Here is a 19,667-nt window from a genome sequence, read left to right as displayed (position 1 = left end):
TCAGTCAAATCTGGGCTAAGTTCGAGTAAGTATTTCTGAGCCAACTTTATTTGATCCATCCTAGACCCAACAGACCTACGTAACCCCATACAATGCTTCAGGATAGTTTAACACACTTGCACCTTATTCCACAACCGTAGTGAAACCTGGTGCAGGGGCTACTTCCCTACCCAGTATATCTACAAAACAAAACCAGTCTCCTCTCACCACAGCAAAGACATGAGACAGTGGCTTGACACCAATCCAATGTTCTCTTCACCTTCCTCTGTTGGATCATAGTTTGAATTAAATATTTTTTACTTTCTATTCTTCCATGCAGACAAAAAGGCCAGACATAGAACTTGATCCATTTTTTAAAAATAGTATTTCAGAACCATCATCGAAGCCGATTTCAGATCACAGCTACTTTAAAACGACAACCATTCTTTGCCCCGTCACCATGATCGTAATTGATTAATTCATATTTTTTCTATAAAAGAGGAAAAGAAGATCAGCTTAGTACTCGTCTCATGAGCCTGCTATATCTGCAGATTAAATAAAACCTGTCTCCTCTCATCACGGCATAGACATGAGATGGTGACCTGATACTAATCCAATGCTATCCTCACCTCAATTTCTCGGTTGCTTCAGAGATGGAGTCCAATGTTTTCTATCCTCTGTTCTTCGAGACAGATGAGAAAACGCCAAAACCTAATCCATAACTTAAAAGATTACTGTTCTTCCATGCAGACAAGGGTCAGAGCCAAAACTTATCCGTCTCTTAAAAGATAATTTAAGAACCATCGTCGAAGCAGTTTATGGATAATGGTTTCTTTAATTGCGACAGATAATATTTACCTCATAACCATAGATTTGATTGTTTGACATTGAACTAAGCTTCTTCATTCATGCAGGAAGCTTCTGTTAGATTGTAAAAAAAAACTTGAACATATCAGCATGCTTGCATAATTAAAAAATATATGATAAGCTTCTCAAAAAATAAATATAAGATAAGCAAACCATATATCTACTTTCCTACTAGTATATCTACAAAACAAAACCTGTCTCCTCTCATCACAACAAAGACATGGACAGTGACTTAATACCAATCCAATGTTCTCTTCGCCTTCTTCTGCTTGATCATAGTTGGAATTAAATATTTTTAGTTTTAATTCTTCCATTCAGACAAGAGGTTAGATACAAAACGTCATCCACTTTTTAAATATTATTTCGCAACCGTTGTCGAAGCCGTTTACCGATTACAGCTGCTTCAAAACCAATTGCTTAACACAAAACTAAGCATTTGTTTTAATGCTGCAAGCCTATATGATTGTAAAACACTAAACTATTTCAGCATATATACAATTGTCCTATAAAAAAAGAAAAACTATATCAGCTCAGTACTCGTCCTATAAGCCTGCTATATCTGCAAATTAAATAAAACCTGTCTCCTCTCATCACGGCATATATAGGTATGAGATAGTGACCTGATACAAATCCAATGCTATCCCCACCTTAATTTCTATATTGGATCGGAGTTGGAGTCAAATGTTTTCTACCCTCTGTTCTTCAAGACAGATGAGTAAACGCCAAAACTTAATCCATATCTTAAACGATGTTTACATATCATGGCTGCTTCAATGGTGACGAATACTTTTCACCTCATAACCATATAATATATTGACTGATCTGAAATTTAGGGTTCCATTAGTATTGCAAGACTCTTAGATGTGAAACACCGCACTGTTGTCAGCATAGTACTTGTCTTTTTGGTCTTTGGCTCTTCCATCCAGTTTCCTACGAAAGGATGGTGAATGCTACGTGCGTCGTAAGTTTGCCTCCAAGCAGTGATTGGATTTTGCTTCGGACCAAGGCTCTTGATATAAATCACATTCAACGTCAGCCTGCTAAACAAATCCGGTCTCCTTCCACCACAACAAGGAGGCATGACATCAATGAGAAAGCTACAGCAGGTTAATCCTGAATAGAGGAGGTTACAGAAATGTCGTAAATGGACTTCGAGTTGGTCTCTTTTTATGGTATTTTTTATGCTTTTGGTTCAATCAAGTTTATTGGTTGGAAATTTAAAATTACCATGGATGCATAGGTGGATATGTATAAGAGTGCACGACCATGCTTGTTTAAGAAATTAGTATATGATCATCCGCTAAGTTTACCCAATAATCTCCTAGGATTTTTTTTTTTTTTTTTTTTTTTTTGAGGAATTCGTAGGAATGGTTATAAACCTACTTTTTGGGTGCCAAACACGGTGGGCCAGTGATTAGTTCCTGATGATTCAAACAAATTTCATGAGATTTTGATGGAGAAGAAGCATTTTTAAACAAACATTGGCGGTTGCAACAATGTCGAAAATTTTATTCGTCGTTGGCCTGAAAATTATGTTCCTTTTTGAACATCACTATAGCAGATTTTTCTTGATGGAGAATAGGTATAGAGAACAACTTTACATAAAACGGTTGCTTGAATTTTTTTTTTCTTTCTTTTTGGGAGGAGGGGGTTATAATCGTACCGTTACATCATTCTAATGTGAGCACAATTAAAAAAATTAAAATATAAAATATCTTTCAGGACCTAAAGGCAATCGTCGTCTTGACATCAGGTTGCATGAAAATTTTGAAGCCAACTATGAGCTTGACATCAATCTCCTAAAATTATAGGGTTCGGATCGTATCCTTTGCATGAAAGAAAGATTGATGATATTGACTATTCGAGCACGTGCTGCACAGCTCTCAAAGCATTCTAAAGTTCTTCATCCATCAATCTATATAGATCTTAAAGTAGTTATTATGCGATCCAATGATAGATTCACGTGAAGATAGATGAATTTTTCTTTTGTGCGGAAGATACAAACCTTTCTTACTAAAGGATTTTTTAACAGGTTTTTTACATTAATTTTTAGATATTATATATATATATATATATAGACACAAACAGGCGCGCGCGCGCACACTCATCTTAATTAGTTAATTCATTCGTTTTGTAAACAAAGGAAAAAAAAGTCAAGCAATAGAGGGATATCACGTATTGGGCCAGGGTCGGGACCCGGCCGGCGATGGTTCAAGAACGGGTCGGAACTTCCACTTGCGGTCGTGCTGGAAATGGTCGTACGAGTCTGAACCGGTGTTAATGACGCTAAAGTTTGACCGGGTTATTCTATTCGGCATAAGTAATCCGTTTGACCTATATGATTGGGAAGGGGGAGCATGACTGTTTAGACTTCGAACGTATCCGTTGACCAATTACTCGAGTTGCAAGGTTTTCTCCTCTATCTCAGGTTGTCAAGCAAGAGTAAACCTAAGGATTTAACCTGAAAATATATCCTCTACAAGCTTGCATAAAAGTTTCCATGCAAGCTCTCATTCTGCAGCCGACTTTTCCATTAGCTCAAGAGCAAGATTAATAGATATGTCACACCTGTGCATCATTTTTATCTTGGATACACACTATATGCAAAAAAACTAGTTAGTATTGAAATTGTTGGGGAAAATCAACTAGCCTCCATTTGCCGACCAATCTCCAGAACAGTCCGATTGACATCCGACTCTGACCCACCAAATAAACGGACGATACTGAAAGCGACTACCGACTATATGTCGGCTGAGCAGTCCGACACTACTTTCAACCGACCGACCGAACCTCCTTTACCGATCCAGATCGGTAAGCAGTTGATGTTCGTACTCTACAGAGAACAGACTACTTCGACCGTTGGTATTTCAGAGTTACTAACCGACAACCGACTCCCGACGCATAGTCGGCCGACTCATTCAAATATATCATAATCGTCACGGACGGTTACTCCACTGATATCGCGGTGTAATCCATGGGGACTAATAACCCATTGCGAGATTACCGTCCTGTGATTCTATGCCGCTAAATGCGGGACCATATCCGACGGTTACGACCATCTACTCTATAAAAAGGGGGTAAGACAACAGTTTCAGTAAACCATTTTTGACGCTGAGCTCTGTCACCGTTCTCATTCTACTGTTGTCCAATCTCCCTCTCTGACTTAAACATCGAAGGATCCTTGTCGGAGATAACTCCAGTCAGTGCAAACTTCATTTTGTAGATGCTCGTTCCTGACGAACAGGCTATGAGGGGATTGGCAGCAACAGATTGATGCGCCAGGAAGGGGGAAGACAGCGGCAAGAAAGAAACTCGCAATAACGAAAATCAAAGCTCAACGATCAACGGCGATCGGCTCGGCAAGACACTCTTCCTGCCAGGAAGAGGCCCCTCCTCTGCCTCCGGTAACAGAGTCCATTTCTCCATGCCCCGTGGTTACCACAGACGTTCAGATTGCTGCGATCGTGCAACAAATGAACGTCCTCACGGAGACAGTCAAAAGCCTCTAACAACAGCAAACCCAACCATCACAACCACCGGCGAAGCAACCGATGGCGCATTCAGTGCCTTCCAAGCATAGCCGCCGTCATCCGCGATGATTTTCATCTCTTCCACCAGAGCGGCGATCTCGGCTCTCTCAACGGGATGCGCTTTTCTCCTTCCTAGTTAGATCGAGCAAAGAAAGGAAAGTGACCGCGAACATTGTCTGTCTCTAATTCATCAGGAGGATCAACCCCCAGAGTCTCCCACCACCGACGGCTTGAAGACTACAAACGTAAGTTTGAGAAAATCAATCGCCGACTCAACCAGCTTTAAACAGATGGTCAGAAATCGTCAAACGACTTCAATTTTCATACCGCCTAGCCTCTCTCCCGACTTATTTTGAATAAATCGATCCCGACTCAGTTCAAGATGCCGCATGTGGAGCCCTATGACGGTTCCATCGATCCAATCGATCACCTCAAGAGCTACAAGGCTCTCATGACAATCCAGGGAGCAACCGATGCCCTCTTGTGCATCGGCTTCTCGGCTACACTTCGAAAAGCTGCTCGGACCTGGTATTTTGGACTTCGGTCGGAAAGTATCCACTCCTTCGAGCAGCTGGAACATTCCTTCGTGGCCCATTTCAGCACCAGCCGAAGGCCGTCGTGAACCTCAAATAATCTCTTTTCCATCAAATGAGGAGAGATCGAAACACTCAAAGATTTTGTGGTCCGATTCAATGCAGCCACACTTGAGGTCAGGGACTTCAACGAAGACATGGCCATATCGGCCATGAAAAGAGGTCTGAGGAGGTTTCGATTCACGTACTCACTAGATAAGATCCTCCCTCGGACGTATGCTAAATTCTTGGAGCGCACGTACAAATACATACGCACGGATGAAGGAGCTTCTGACCGATGCCAGACAGAAGGCAAGGGTCAAAAGAAGAAGAAACAGAAGAAAGAAGAAGCTCCGACTGAATCAAGTTGGCCACCTATCAATGAACGAACTTCGCCTCGACGACGGAGTCTGAGGTCGAACTACTATAGGTATGACTCCTACACTTCTCTCTGCTCCTCGTGCGCAGATTCTTATGGAGATCAAAAAAGCAGAATACCTACGACACCCTCCATCGATAAGAGCACCGTCGAGGGACCGCGATCAGAAGAAGTAATGTCGGTTCCATCGTGATCGTGATCACGATACTGAACAATGCATCCAGCTCAGGGACGAAATAGAGACCTTGATTCGATGAGGCTACTTTGAGAAATATCGAAGGGATCCACCAATTCAACCTCCTGTCGATTGACGAGTCCAACCGACTGAGGAAGCTGTGAATAACCAGCCGACTGTGGGAGTCATCAACATGATCTCCAAACGGCTGGATCAGAGGGCAACTTTCGATGAGGAGTCGACGAAGCGACTGCAGCTCCATAATGTAATAACTCCCTTGGAAGATGATGTTCGAGGAATTCAAACTCCTCACTACGACGTTGTTGTTGCTTCGACAATTAGCTAATAAGACTTCTTTCCGAATGCAACCACTCGAAGAATCAACTGCTTCGGTGTCGACTATATTTCGATCTTCTTGCAAAAATCGATATCCTGACTGTGATTTTAAAGCGACACCGAATATACTTCGACTTTCACTGTAAAAGTCAGAAGATCAACTATCTCGACACTGACGACATACCGATTCCCCTAAAGAATCGATCTATCAACTTCAACTGGAGGCCAGCACTGGCGATACAGATCCTCTCTACAAAAATCGTGCTGCCTCCATAGTCAACTCTCCATTGAAGCAACTGGCTAATTTGCCGACGTAGTATCAACTAAGAAAGGCAAAATGCCAAGATGACCAAGGTCGGATTGGAATTATACCGACATGGCCACGGCCAGACGAGGGATATTCGGTTTGCCACCGTTTATCAGACAATACGACGTATGAGTCCGACCAAGATTTGGATGATGGATATTCGACTTACCATCGTTATCCTAACCAAATATGTCGGATATCGCTCGACTAGCAGATTTCACAAAGTCTACAAAATAGTCGGATCAACGACCTATATCCAGAGATTATTCTACATACAATGCGACGTATAAGCCCGACCAAGGTCCGGGCCATGGGTATTCGACTTGCCATCGTTATGCTAGCTAAATACGTCAGAAATTACATGACTAGCAGATTTCAAAGTCTATGAAATAGTCAGATCTACAATCTACTTTTAGAGATGGGTCAACAAGCAAACGCTACAAATTCGACGACACAGGAAAGTATTTCAGAAAGAACTTTCATCATCAAAAAGAGAAGTTACAAAATTGGATCGAAGTCCGATCATACAAAAAGAAAAACCAAGGGCGCCGACTAATCTTCATTCCATCGAAGAACTGGCAGGTCCATCTCGGATCGGCATCTCTGATAAATTATGCCTTTCAGCTTGGGAGCTACGCATCGGGTCAAACCGCGAAGATGGTTGGCTGATCATGCACCTGGCCAACCACATCAGCAACCTGATCCATTTTTACATGGAGAATGCAGTTAACGACCGCACCCTTCTAGTTGGAGCCCGATCGGAAACTGGAGTTAGACAAGGATTTTAGAGTACGACCAACGACTGAACTATCCTCGACAAAACCTGGATAGTAGCCGCACCCTCTCTGGAAGAGGAGCTAAGGGCGGGCTTCATATTTTCATCCACCGACGAAAATGACTTTGATCATGCAGCTGAGACGGGGACACAGGATATGTTGGGAATAGTGTCCCAAAGCCAATCGTCAGCCTATTGACGGTTGTGCTCCTTTTGTATTAGTACATGAATTATAAATAAATAAAAGTTATTTTGGTATTTTTTCATCACAAATGTTTCATCTTCTAATGAACTCCTGTGTTGTGGTGAAGTCCTTAGGACTATTTAGACTCGACAAAGGAGGATTTGTCGTTTAGTCCTTAAACATGTTCGCGACCAAATGATACGTTGTTACCAAGGACGACAATATTTATCGAGCATAGGTCGTTGTGTGCCATATGGGTTGGTTGTCCTCATAACCAAAGAGTGTGGAGACACTGGTATGGCATACAGGTGAAATGTAATGGTACATCTGCACTGAACGTGACCAACTCCGGAGCTATTTTTGCTGTCAAGATTTGCTCCGATGGGATATGGGTATAAATGTCCCTCCGACCTGAGACCGCCACGGTGACTTGCAAGTAACTCACTGCACTTAGGCACTGGACTACCTGAATTTCTAATTCAGTGACGGAAGGTTGCTGGGTGTAGTCAAGTACTTGACTTGTCGGTGCGTGTGTCAAGATGGGATTGACCACTCCAGTTTAGGAGCTGTGTACAGTCGTGTTTCAATTTAGCAAAACCTTGGCCAGGGTAGTCCTAGTGAGGAGTCACAGGACTAATTGAGTTGAGCACGATTCGGATGATATCATCAGGGTTGACAGTTTAACCCTGAGTCATCCTAAACACAGGGGTCAAAAGGGATGAATTATACGGTAACCATATTCACGTAGGTTCTGAATGTTGCGATTGCGATTATTCGACCTATCCGATCGTCGGGTACCATTGCTAGATGGTCACTTCGATTAGTACAGAAATTGGTTCCTGTGCTACCGGCTTAGGTTCGAACCTGCGGGGTCACACACATTAGAGGTTCCTTTCTGATCTGATGGCTGATTATGAGTCTTATCTATCTGGAACTCTATGATTGAGAATTAGGATTCTCTAATCATGAGTTCCACACATTTTGGGTACCGGTGTCAAAATTTTGAATTTCGAATTTTGAATTTGAAATTTGAACTCTTTGATCAGGGTTTCATATCGATGGTCTCTGATGCCTGATTGCCCATCGGATTTAGACTCAACATTTATGAGAGGTTTAATTAGTAATTTAATCACTAATTAACTCAATTTGATTGAGTAATTATTTTTGGATCAAGTCCAATTGAATTGGATTCAGTTTGGATTGACCCGATTAGGTTAAATGTTGACCTAATCGCTAAGGTGGTTTAGTCCCTGATTTGATCAGGGGTTAGGTTTAGTTAATTCCTGATTTGATTAGGATTTTATTAAGCCTAATTAAGCCTAATTATGTTGGGTTTAATTTGGTCTAATTGTGCTCAACCTATTTTAAACTAGGTTGGCTCAATTTGAATCAAACCACCTTGTTTTAAATTCCCTGCGTCACCCAACTTCCTTGCACCCATTTGAATTCACGAGAAGAAACTTCTCGTGAAATTTTTCTCACGCAAAACTCTTCCCCACGTCCTCATTTGTGCACCATATTGATGGATAAAATAATTAGTTAGCCATTCAAATTCAAAGCATGTTTGAATTTGAATGGATAACTTATCACTTGCCCTTTCATCCTTATCCATTTTGTGCGCCACATTACTTACACGAGAAAAGGTTTCTCGTGAAACCTTTTCCACGCACAAATAGCCACGCCCCTTCTCTTCTCACGCCCAAAAGGATAGGGATAAGTTGGTTTTCGTTTGAATTCAAATTTGATTTGAATTCAAATGTGTAACCTCTTGTCTTTATCCTCTCACACGGATAAGACACGTTCGACGTTGTTTTAAAAAGAGGAGAAAGGTGGGACGTGCGTAGAAAAATTAGGAGAAAAACTTTGGGGCGTGAGGAAGGCTTCTGCGCAAGGTGAAGGTCCAAAACCTTCCGAGAGAAAAAGAAAGAAAAGAGAGAAAATTGGACGCAGGGTTTTTGGTGTGTACCCTAGGGTTTCTACCTAGGGTTCGGGAAGTGAGATTGATGTGCCACGAGTGTCGTGAGTCTACCAAATTTCAGAGAGAGATCCATCATCCTCTCAAGTAACTGTGCAGATGATCTGGAGCGTCCGAGAAGTCGGCACACATCGATCGAAGGAGTTCGATCAACATCTGCCATCAAAAGGGTGAAATCACGAACTAGCATTCGTGAGGAGCTGATCAGATGGGAGCTTCGTGTGGATGATCCGCAGAGGCCAGACAGTTGGGTGGCTGCGACGTGACGATCAGAGCCCTCCGACGGTGATCAAATTGTGGTGATCGACTACCCGCAAAAGGTGATGTGTTCTGAACACAGTACTGTAAAATGTTTACTGATTCAAATTTGAATTTCAAATTTAAATGCATGCTGTTGTATCATATTTAGATCCTAGTGTAGGGTTAATTAGTATTAATTAATGAGATTAATTAATAATTCTGCTGTAAAATAGTAATTTTGAAAAAGTTTTAAAATTACCATTTTGCCCCTGCACTAAATTTTCGCATCAGGATACACAGAAATGGATCGTTGACCCGACCATCGGCACCAGGAGTAAAAAGCTGACATCGGCCTGAAGCACGATGCCACTTCCAAAACTGACTAACGGTCGGATCCCACAATGAAAAAGCCTTCGAGTCCGACAGGGAGTCGTCGGTCGGAACCCACGACCGACCACCCCCTGTGACAACCTCACTCATCGAAAATACTCAAGGAATCTGGACTGAGGAAAGCGACAAGAGGCAATTTTCGCTCAAAAACTGCTCTCTAACAGAGTCCTCTTTTCAGGAAAGACAAAATGAGGGATGAGTATCTGGCTGACAGAGCCCCTTTATATAGAGAAATGCCCGATGGATCGGATGAAAGTGGCCAGACCGAAGCTATGCTAGATGACGACGCATGGCAACATCTGAGCCCATCATCAGCCCGACGGTTCGACACACTTGCACCAGATTGAACCACGTCACCTCCATCCACGTGAACAACTCTGACCCAATGACGCCCCGACATGTGGCGGGAATCTACAAGCCAGAGTTGAATCGCGCGACGTCGGTTCACCTTTCTGATGCAACGACTGGCACCAGCTCACCTTCCGCAAACGATGCTTGACACCAGATCTCTCTGCCGATACAATAGTTCAAGGACAACAAAAGAGATGATCGATCGTATTTCAGAAAATGTGGCGATAAAATCGAGACTCGACATGATGGATAACCACTCCTTTCGTCCAAAGTGACCGACCACGTAGCTACGCATGCGATGACTCGCCATTTGGACTCAGAAGTGGGGGGGGCAACTGTTGAAAAAAAATCGACTGGCCTCCATTTGTCGGTCAATCTCCGGAACAGTCCGATCGATATCCGACTCTGATCCATCAAATAAACGGACGATCCTAAAAGCGACTACCGACTATATGTCGGCTGATTAGGCCGACACTACTTTCAACCGACCGATCGAACCTCTTTTACCGATCCAGATCGGTAAGCGGTTGACGTTCGGACTCTACAGACAACAGACTACTTCGACCGTCGGTATTTCAAAGTTACTAACCGACAACCGACGCCCAACGCATAGTCGGCCGACTCATTCAAATATATCATAATCGTCACGGACGGTTACTCAACTGATATCACGGCGTAATCCATGGGGACTAATAACCCATTGCGAGATTATCGTCTTGTGATTCTACGCCGCTAAATGCAGGATCATATCCGACGGTTACGACCATCTACTCTATAAAAAAGGGGTAAGGCAACAATTTCGGTAAGCTATTTTTGATGCTGAGCTCTGTCACCGTTCTCGTTCTACTGTTGTCCAGTCTTTCTTTCTGACTTAAGCATCGGAGAGTCTCCATCGAAGACAACTCCGATCAGTGCGGACTTCATTTTGCAAGTGTTCGTTCTCGGCAAACAGAAGATTGGTAGCAACAGGGATATTGTGGAGGGTATATTTAGAGAGGGAGGGAGGGGGTTAAGATCGCTCCAAATTTATTATGATAATAAATTCTATAATTATCATAGCTATTTTCCAGTAACTTGAATAATTAAGCCAGTTGAAACCCACTTACCCATTGGAAGAAAATATTTTCAACCTAAGAAACATGCGACGGTAGGTATAGATCTCTTTGGGCACCTATCCCATCAGTTGAGCTGGGATGCTACTTTATCATGCACGTGAGACTATTTATTCCTCGAAATATATATCTTAGTCCTGCTTAGAATCGAGTTTTCTTGTAATTAAGTGTACCTTAGGCATTGTTGGATGCCTTTTTACCCAGAAAAAAAAAAAAAAGCGTTGTTTGATGCAGCAACTATCACACATCCACAATTCTCCCAAACAACTCTTCATTATTACATTTTCTTTTGGTAAATCAGCATTATTTTACTCCATAACAAAATAGACATGCAGCATGTATGCTGACTTATATCCTGAATAATGTCAAAGATTATGAAAATCGCGATTTACAATTCTCATAGATTAGTGCCTCCTAGTAAATGCTTCGAACCGTCAGACTTTAAGAGCCATAGAATCCAACGTGCTCTGCACTAAAAAAATTATATCCTACATGACGTGCGCCACAAGACTGTGCATACCGATAATCACAATCTCTTGTTTCTATCGTGTTATACCGACATGAATATTTGATGAATGGGGCTCATAAAAACTAGCAGTTGTGATTCACGACATGACAATATAATGCATGCAATATAAGGTATAATATCTCTCCAAACTATCATGGGCCCATATGCTTGTGTTGTGGTGGGACCGTTGCGTGTATCCATCTCTTCCTGGATCCAGCTATGGAGCCCAAATTGGTCCGGATGCCGCTCCCTATCCTTACCCATTTCCCATCCGTCTCCAAGTGGGTAACCCTCTTGGACGCCCCATCCCTTTCAAGCTACAGTAACGAAGATTCAATTCGAGCCCGCGCGCCCCTACTACTTTCACCAGCCCAGGCCACCTCCCTTTCTACTCGACCATCCCTCTTAACATTTACGAGGTTCAAAGTAATTACCGTCGCAAGGGTATCGATTAGATAGCCTGCTGTTATGTTATACGCCATCAAAGTATCAATAAAAAGAACCCAATAACGTTCTTTATATGACTGCTGGTCTCATATGACGCCAATTAAGTCACCATACAACAAGAATGATATTAATCATTGTTTGACGGGTTCTAATATAGAACAAATATTATAAAATCAAATTTTATACTAGTATATATAATTCGAAATGATGTGGGTAGCTTTAATTATTGAAGTATTTGTGAAAAAAATCTTAAATTAAATAATCTTTATTTTTTTAACTGTTTTGTCTTTCCAAAAAAGGTACTTGAGATATTGGACTTTACTTTTCGTATGATTTATCTATTTTTGTATATCCGTTTCGGCATCCAATTCCCTCTTTTTCTTCAGTATATAAAAGAATACCTAATGTGTCTCACTTGCAAACTCACATAATTATGCTATGGTGACTCACTCAAAGAAGTCAATCCAACACCAATCACTTTGTTGCACTGAGTGATCCCCTTTCACACTGCATCAAATTGAAGGAGCAAGTAGAATACCCCACACCAGGTGATTTACTTTTTGAATGATATTTTTGAGTTACTTAAACCTTTCTGTGACTATATTTATGTCTAAATTTTAGTGATTTATTTTGAGGGTCCATTGTTGTGGAGATGCTGCAATTTGCTAAAACCTTGCTTTTAGTTTAAAAAAAAAAAAGGACACAACATGGCATGGTCCCACATCGGATGTCATCATTGTCTAGATGCCTTCTTAGGTTCTTCGTCCCTCCTTCCGCGGGGCTCCAGCGCCCATCCATCTATAAATACGCACAAACCCACTCCTCTTACCCCCACCCATAACGTCTCCCCTCACCTTTTCACTTGCTTTTTTGTCTCATCTTCTTTCTCCTTGCTTGCCGATTCTTTTCATGGCGTCCATCGGCGACGGTGACTCCACCCTCGACCTCATCCGCGAACTCCTCCTCGGCGACCTCCCCCTCTCCCCTCTTCCCCCGCCTTCCGCCCCCAACGACATCGCCGTCTCCGACTACATCGACACCACCCAGCCCTTCGCCGGCAGCAGCGGCCGCATCGATCCCGGTGGACTCGAATCTTACCGCTTTTCCGAGCCGGTCGCCCCCATGATCCGGTTCGGCGGCGACTCCCCCCAGGCCTCCGACCTCCGCGGCCCGTCGTTTACCATCTCCCTACCCCCCGTCCGGAAGTTCGAGATCGAGTGGACGGAGGTCGGAGCGGCCGTAGGGCCGGCGGAGTACGACGATGGGCGGCGGTACCGGGGAGTGCGGCAGCGGCCGTGGGGTAAGTTCGCGGCGGAGATCCGGGATCCCAACCGCCGCGGATCCAGGATATGGCTCGGGACCTTCGACACCGCCCTCGAGGCCGCGAAGGCCTACGACCGCGCTGCTTTCCAGATGCGCGGCAGCAAGGCGATCCTCAACTTCCCCAACGAGGTCGGCAGCTCCGGCCAGTGGATGCCACCACCTCCGGCGCCGCTCGCAGCGGCGGGGAAGAGGAAGAGGGCGGCGGCCGCGGCGGGGGAGGCAAGGGAAGATGTGATGAGGCCGATCAAGAAGGAGAGGTCTCCCGAGATGGAGGGGTCGAGGGAGGAGAATATTCCGTCGGTGTGCCCCTTGACGCCGTCGAGCGTCTGGGATGGGGCCGACATGATGGGCATATTTAACGTCCCACCGCTCTCGCCGTTATCACCGCACCCGCCGTTCGGGTTTCCGAAGCTCATAGTAAGGTAAGAAATTGACGGCCACCGTTAGGCGATGAGCTTCTTCTAGAAGCTAATCATTGGACTTTGGAGGAGCTGTTTAAAGAGACAAAAAAAAAAAAAAAAAAAAAAAAGGAAAAAAAGTTGTTGTATGAGGTTGATATAAACAGCCGTATTAGCTCAGATTCTTTTGTTCTTTTTTATGTATCTATAGCAGTATTTGAGCCTTGTAATATATTTGGTCGTATTGGATATAGAAGCCTAAATATATCCCCTGCAATATGGTTTTATATGTAATGAGATTTTTGAAAGCTTGAAGAACTTTATGTCTTTATCTGGTTGTTTGAAATCCATTCCTCCACTGAAAAGTTGGAAAGAAATTGATGCATAAAAAAAAAAGTAAAATAAATAATATGCCATGTCAGTTTTAATATATACGGCTGCGGACAGGCAAAAACAGCAATAACAATACAAACAACCAACAAAACAATGATTGTTCTATTATTCATTATTTATGTACTTTTCAAATAAATTTTAAGAATCAATAAATAATTATTGAAACAAAAAATCTAGCTAATTTCTCTTCTAAAATCCCCTTCCTGCATGTATTTTTTCATCCATGCAACCTTCTATATCTCCTCACATATATGTTATCAAGTCTTCTTAGGAAATAATCTCCAGAGTTATATTGTTAAAAGGTATCAAAACTTCCTTACCAATATATATATATATATATATATATATATATCAAAACTTTTATTGAGATCTATTTAAAAATTCGGTAATGATTAATGAATCAAGCCCTAAATTACGTTCAAGCTTATCTCATTTATGGACCTTGACACCGTTTGCTTCAAATAGAACCTTGACACCGTTCGCTTCAAATAGACTGGGCCGTGGAAAATACTGAACTCTGTTTGACCAGCTGAATTATTATTTCAAGTCCTGTTTTTGTACCCCAAAGATTTTGACGTGGTGCTTCTCAACGCCACGCGCAGATAGGGGCAAAAATTGCGGCGTAAGGCAACACGGAAGAGCTGAATCGTTTCGTTCTGGGAATCTGGTTGCTGTGTTCATAAATGCTTGAACACTGGAGTCCAAAATACATAGCAAACCACCACTCGCAAGAACAAAAGAAAACCCATTTGACTCGTTCACTAGTATTATTTATTCTCTGCCTTTATTGCTCTTTTTCTCTTTACCTCTTCCAACATCCAACTGCTCCAAAGAGATTACAATAAAGACGATGATAGACTCAGTCCTACCTCAAAGCTGCAGATGTTTGTTAAAAACAAAGGAAGATGGTTGTTAAAAACAAAGAGGAAAGGAAAAAAAGACAAAAAATGAAAGCATATGGTTGGTTTAATCTATGATTAAGCAACGGACAGATGACATGCAGTTTTCAAAGCTCCATATATTACGGAATTTGGATACTTGAGATCCTTACTTGAGCAATTCTATGATTTGACTAATATGATGCTGGAGAATGGATTAACTGTTTGGTATATTAAATGTGGGCGGCAGGGGTTATGAAGTTTGAATTGCGTATCACAGTAAATAGCATGCAAATCTGCCATGCAATCCGTGCTTATCACGTTACGTGCTTTCTCTAAAGCAACAATGTAATATTCTACCTACACATCATGCATACGGGACCCATTTTTTCGGTGGGAAAAAATTACATCCAGTTACTTGGCAAAATATGCAGCCAATATACTTAAGATGGGCTCCTTATTGATCCCATTATATTAGTGAGAAGGTATGGGATTAGATAATTTATGATCTGATTAGAAAAGATGAAGGATTTTGCTTAATCTATTCAACTTGAATAATTCAAAAAAAAATAAAAAAAATAGAAAAATCAGTGAAAGTAAGATTTACATTTTTTTTATGGATAATTTACAAACTAAAATACATAATTTTTATTTAGAATAATGAGATTCGTCCTTGCATAATTTGGATTAGATTTCTCTCCTAATTCAAAGGGGACTAATTTTTTTAAAATAGAGATAATTAGTAAAAGTAAATATAAAAGTGCTAAAATTTTATAAAAGATAGATTTTAACTCTTGCATCAATTTTGTTTTTTTTTTTTTTTATCATTTTGCCCGATTTTTCTTAGATTGAGAGATATGGCCACTCAAAATTTTTTTGAAATTTTTTTTTTCAGTTTGATTGACCTATATTGGAGCTCAAACAACGTAATTTGGACATGATCTCGAGCTATTCCATATCTTTTAAAGGATGGTCTTATATTTTAAATCTCAAAGAGTTACTTGATTAACAAAAAAAATCATCTTAATCACTATGATCAAATTATGGCATTTAAAAATTTGGCTCATGATTCAATTTTTTGATACGGTGAATCATGTTACTAGACTCCACGGTTTATATATAAAAACTTCTGATTCTCAAAGAGGTCTCTGAGCACTATTCATATTTTAATGGTGAAATATGCAAAAAAAGAAATCTTCTATGATTTATATATGCCAAAACTAAAAGAAATCTTTGGGAAGTGAACACCGAAAATGTATATCTTTTAGAACCTATATGTAATCAAAAGGTTCCCATCTAGAACTTAACTATTATTCAGGGTCGAGACCAGCACATGTTCTAATAATGCTTACCTATAATTTTTTTTTAAAATAGAAAATTGATATATGTTCATGAAAAAAAAAAAAAAAAAAGAAAGAAAAGAAAAAGGCACATGCTGTCTGTGTAATGGTTCTAAGAATCAGAGCGGCGAGGGGTTCTCGTTATAGTTGACAAGACCATGTGGATTCTCTCTGAAATCCAAAAAGTCCAAGCACATGATTAAGAAGCCTCGTTAAATTTTGATTCTCAAAAGAAAAAAAAAAAAAAAAAATCCACTCCTACCGAGCTCGGACTGAATAAACTCAGCCTCAGAAATCAACCATTGACATCCCAGTCACAGCTGAACCATGCTCATCTCATCTCATCTCAGCCTGTTTGGGAAAATTGATGGATGAAGACTTGTTGAGAAGATCCAATCAGCACGATCACCAGTCAGTGGGGGAAACATCTTATGCTTTGAGGTGCATATTCGCTTTCCATAAGGCGTTATTTGCCCCACTCACCAAGAGTTTTGCTATGGAACACGCAAAGACGCCTCCAGGATACAACAATACATACAATGAGTTCTTCTTGTCAGCAATATAAGAGACTCCCTACCTCTTTTGCAAAGACTTAGAATAATAATTCCTTTTAAGAGAACGGAGTGACATCAGATGGGTTGACAATGAGCACTCCCTATGAAATGACGCTTATTCGAACAAAGTCCCATTCGTTCGCTAGAAGCCATTAATATAACGACTCGAACAATGCTGCGAATCATAGCTTTAAACGACGGTTTGCAAAAACCGCGAATGGGAGAACACGAACGAACGCATTCTTTTATGTTTGATTAAGCGTCCGCAAAGCCACGGGAAGAATAGCAACTGTTCAGAAATTACCGCGTATGCGAAGAAGAAGCTGTTGACCACTCCAAACGATGCATATCGCAATCTATCAACACAGCCTTCTGTAGAACAGAGTATTATTCAGAAGTGGAGAAGGTCAAACGCCACGAGGCCTCAACAAAAAGCCTCCATCATCAGTAACGATCAATACTAATGGTCAGCCTCTTCGGCGATGGAAATCATATAATACTACTCCAGGATCATGTGCTCCTTGAATTCACATAAAGACCAGTTCCCCTCTCCTTTTCCTGAAAGGGATTTGAAAGTCAACTCGTTGAGCATTGCCAACAAAAAAACTGGATTAATTGTTATGCTGCAGCTTGATTCAGTTGTCGACAAAACAATGGATAAAGTCAGAAGTCTGAGAAGCGATGGTAATGGGTAACCTGATTTGATGAATGAAATAAATATGGCAAGACTTTTTCAGGTGAGAAAAAATCCAAGATGACCTGGTAAGTCAACAAACTAAGAACTTTTCAGGCTAGAACATAGAAGAACATGAAACAAATTCTTCTCAAAAGATATACAAAAAAGGAAAATTAGAGATGATGGTCTTTGATGAAGAAGAAAAGAAATGTGCCATCAATGTCATGAGGAAAAAGTAAAACAAACGTGGACCGTGCTTGAAGGGCCATCCTTGTCATTAAAGCTGCGAGGGATCTGAAAAACTAGTGTGGCAGTTCAAGAGAAATGGTCAGCAACACCAATCAAAGCTAATTCTGGAAGTATGAGCAGTTCTAAGTAGTGGGCTACACTTGGAGATTACCTAAACAAGCTGACCAATAAGCAGGATGGTCGGATCTTCAAGCTAGTCAGCAGTATCATATTTTAGATGGAGTTTATCTCCATGTTTCGATTTTCTGGACTATATTCCTTCAGAATTAGGGTCATAGCCAGATCACCAAAGTTGATAGAAGTTCAATTGCACTCCAGAGTGCAGCAGTGTGGAATTGATAGCTTATGGCTTTTGTTTCGGCTCCACCTTCCATGCATCCTAAGTGTTTCAGTGTACCATACACAACTCTAAATTGATTAACTTGGATTAAACCTGAGAAGCTCCCTTTTTGTTCTACTTATTATATATGGTTTGGAATCAGATTTTATTTTCTACTACGTTCAATAAGAAGACAGGCCAATATATTGATGCAGCGGACCGGAACAAAAATGTCGATCCTAGTCATCTCCACCAATTTAGATGTGAAAAATCCTGAATTCAAATCCCTCGAAGTTTCACTAAACCTTGCCATGGATGGCCAGGCAGTTGGCTGGTTGCTTTGCCTCCAATGCAAATGGCTAGAAGCAAGTCCCAGTTAAAAATTTCTTATATTCATATATGACAGTCTCTTTAGATACCTGCAGTATGACCAAGGAGGCAAACTGGGGAACTTGGAAAGGCAGATCAGAGACTCAGATCCAATGTAAAGCTCCATTATGATACTCGTCTGTTTGCACTTGCAAGCTTCTCACCCTGGCGCAGCATCCTCTTTCATCACACTCCATCAATGATAACTATAGCAGGACTTTCTAATTCCACACCTATAGAAACTTCTTTAGCTTCCCAAAAACGTGCATATTATCAAGCACACACAAACATCTACTTCAATTGTCATCAGAAAGATCATCCAAAATGGCAGAATATTTTTATATTATAGCTCATATGGAAGAAATAACACCAATTATCCCGCATTGAATTAGGGAGCTACTGATTCTCCCAAGGCTCATTTAAATTTTTATATTCACCCATATTTGCAATAACCAGACACCTAATTTCATCTGAAATTTGTGGTTGCCCTTGTTATAACAACTTTATTAATCCGTCAATTTTTTTAACCACAACAACAAAGCTCCAAACAAGAGTTCCTAAGTTCATTCATCAAAAAACTCTAGAGAGATATTATAGCAAGAAATCTGGACTTCCTACTTAGACGTACAGGATTATAAATGACGAAAAACACTCATCAGCTATACACTGAGTTAGATCATTCCCTGGATAGCCATGAAAAGAATTCTGAAACGGTCATCTCTCTCCATCTTTCAATCAGGAAACGCTTGATTTCATGGCACAATTGTAGCTCTAACCAGCTTCCATGTCAAGCTGCAGTTAGAAGACAAACTGTAAATATATGATTGAATAATTATAAAAGAAATCGAAAGAGATAATCTTTTCTATTTTAGATTATATAATGATTCTGTGAAAGTTCATATTTTTCACCATTGGACTATTAAGTCGGGCATAATTCATAATTGAACTTGTAAAAGCTTTTTTCTTACTTTACTGTGGATAGCTCTCGTCTAAGCGATCACTTGGAGATTAAAGATCGACAAGCTAGTGTGCTAGCCAAGG

At 41.1% G+C, this 19,667-nt stretch overlaps 1 protein-coding gene across 1 annotated transcript; it reads left to right on the top strand.

The window, feature by feature from the left end:
* Positions 1-12,947: 12,947 nt before the first annotated feature.
* Positions 12,948-14,177, top strand: LOC105053954 (ethylene-responsive transcription factor 5). The gene has a single exon (XM_010935303.4). It carries the CDS (start codon positions 13,037-13,039, stop codon positions 13,874-13,876), a length of 840 nt encoding a protein of 279 aa, XP_010933605.1. The 5' UTR covers positions 12,948-13,036; the 3' UTR covers positions 13,877-14,177.
* Positions 14,178-19,667: the final 5,490 nt, after the last annotated feature.

Source organism: Elaeis guineensis, chromosome 11 (genome assembly GCF_000442705.2).
Source record: "Elaeis guineensis isolate ETL-2024a chromosome 11, EG11, whole genome shotgun sequence".
Taxonomy (NCBI): Eukaryota; Viridiplantae; Streptophyta; class Magnoliopsida; order Arecales; family Arecaceae; genus Elaeis; species Elaeis guineensis.
This window is presented reverse-complemented; position numbering and strand designations above follow the sequence as displayed.

What these genes read in the sequence shown, in the direction of transcription:
- LOC105053954 (XM_010935303.4), top strand. Translation starts at nt 13,037, where the DNA reads ATGGCGTCCATCGGCGACGGTGACTCCACCCTCGACCTCATCCGCGAA.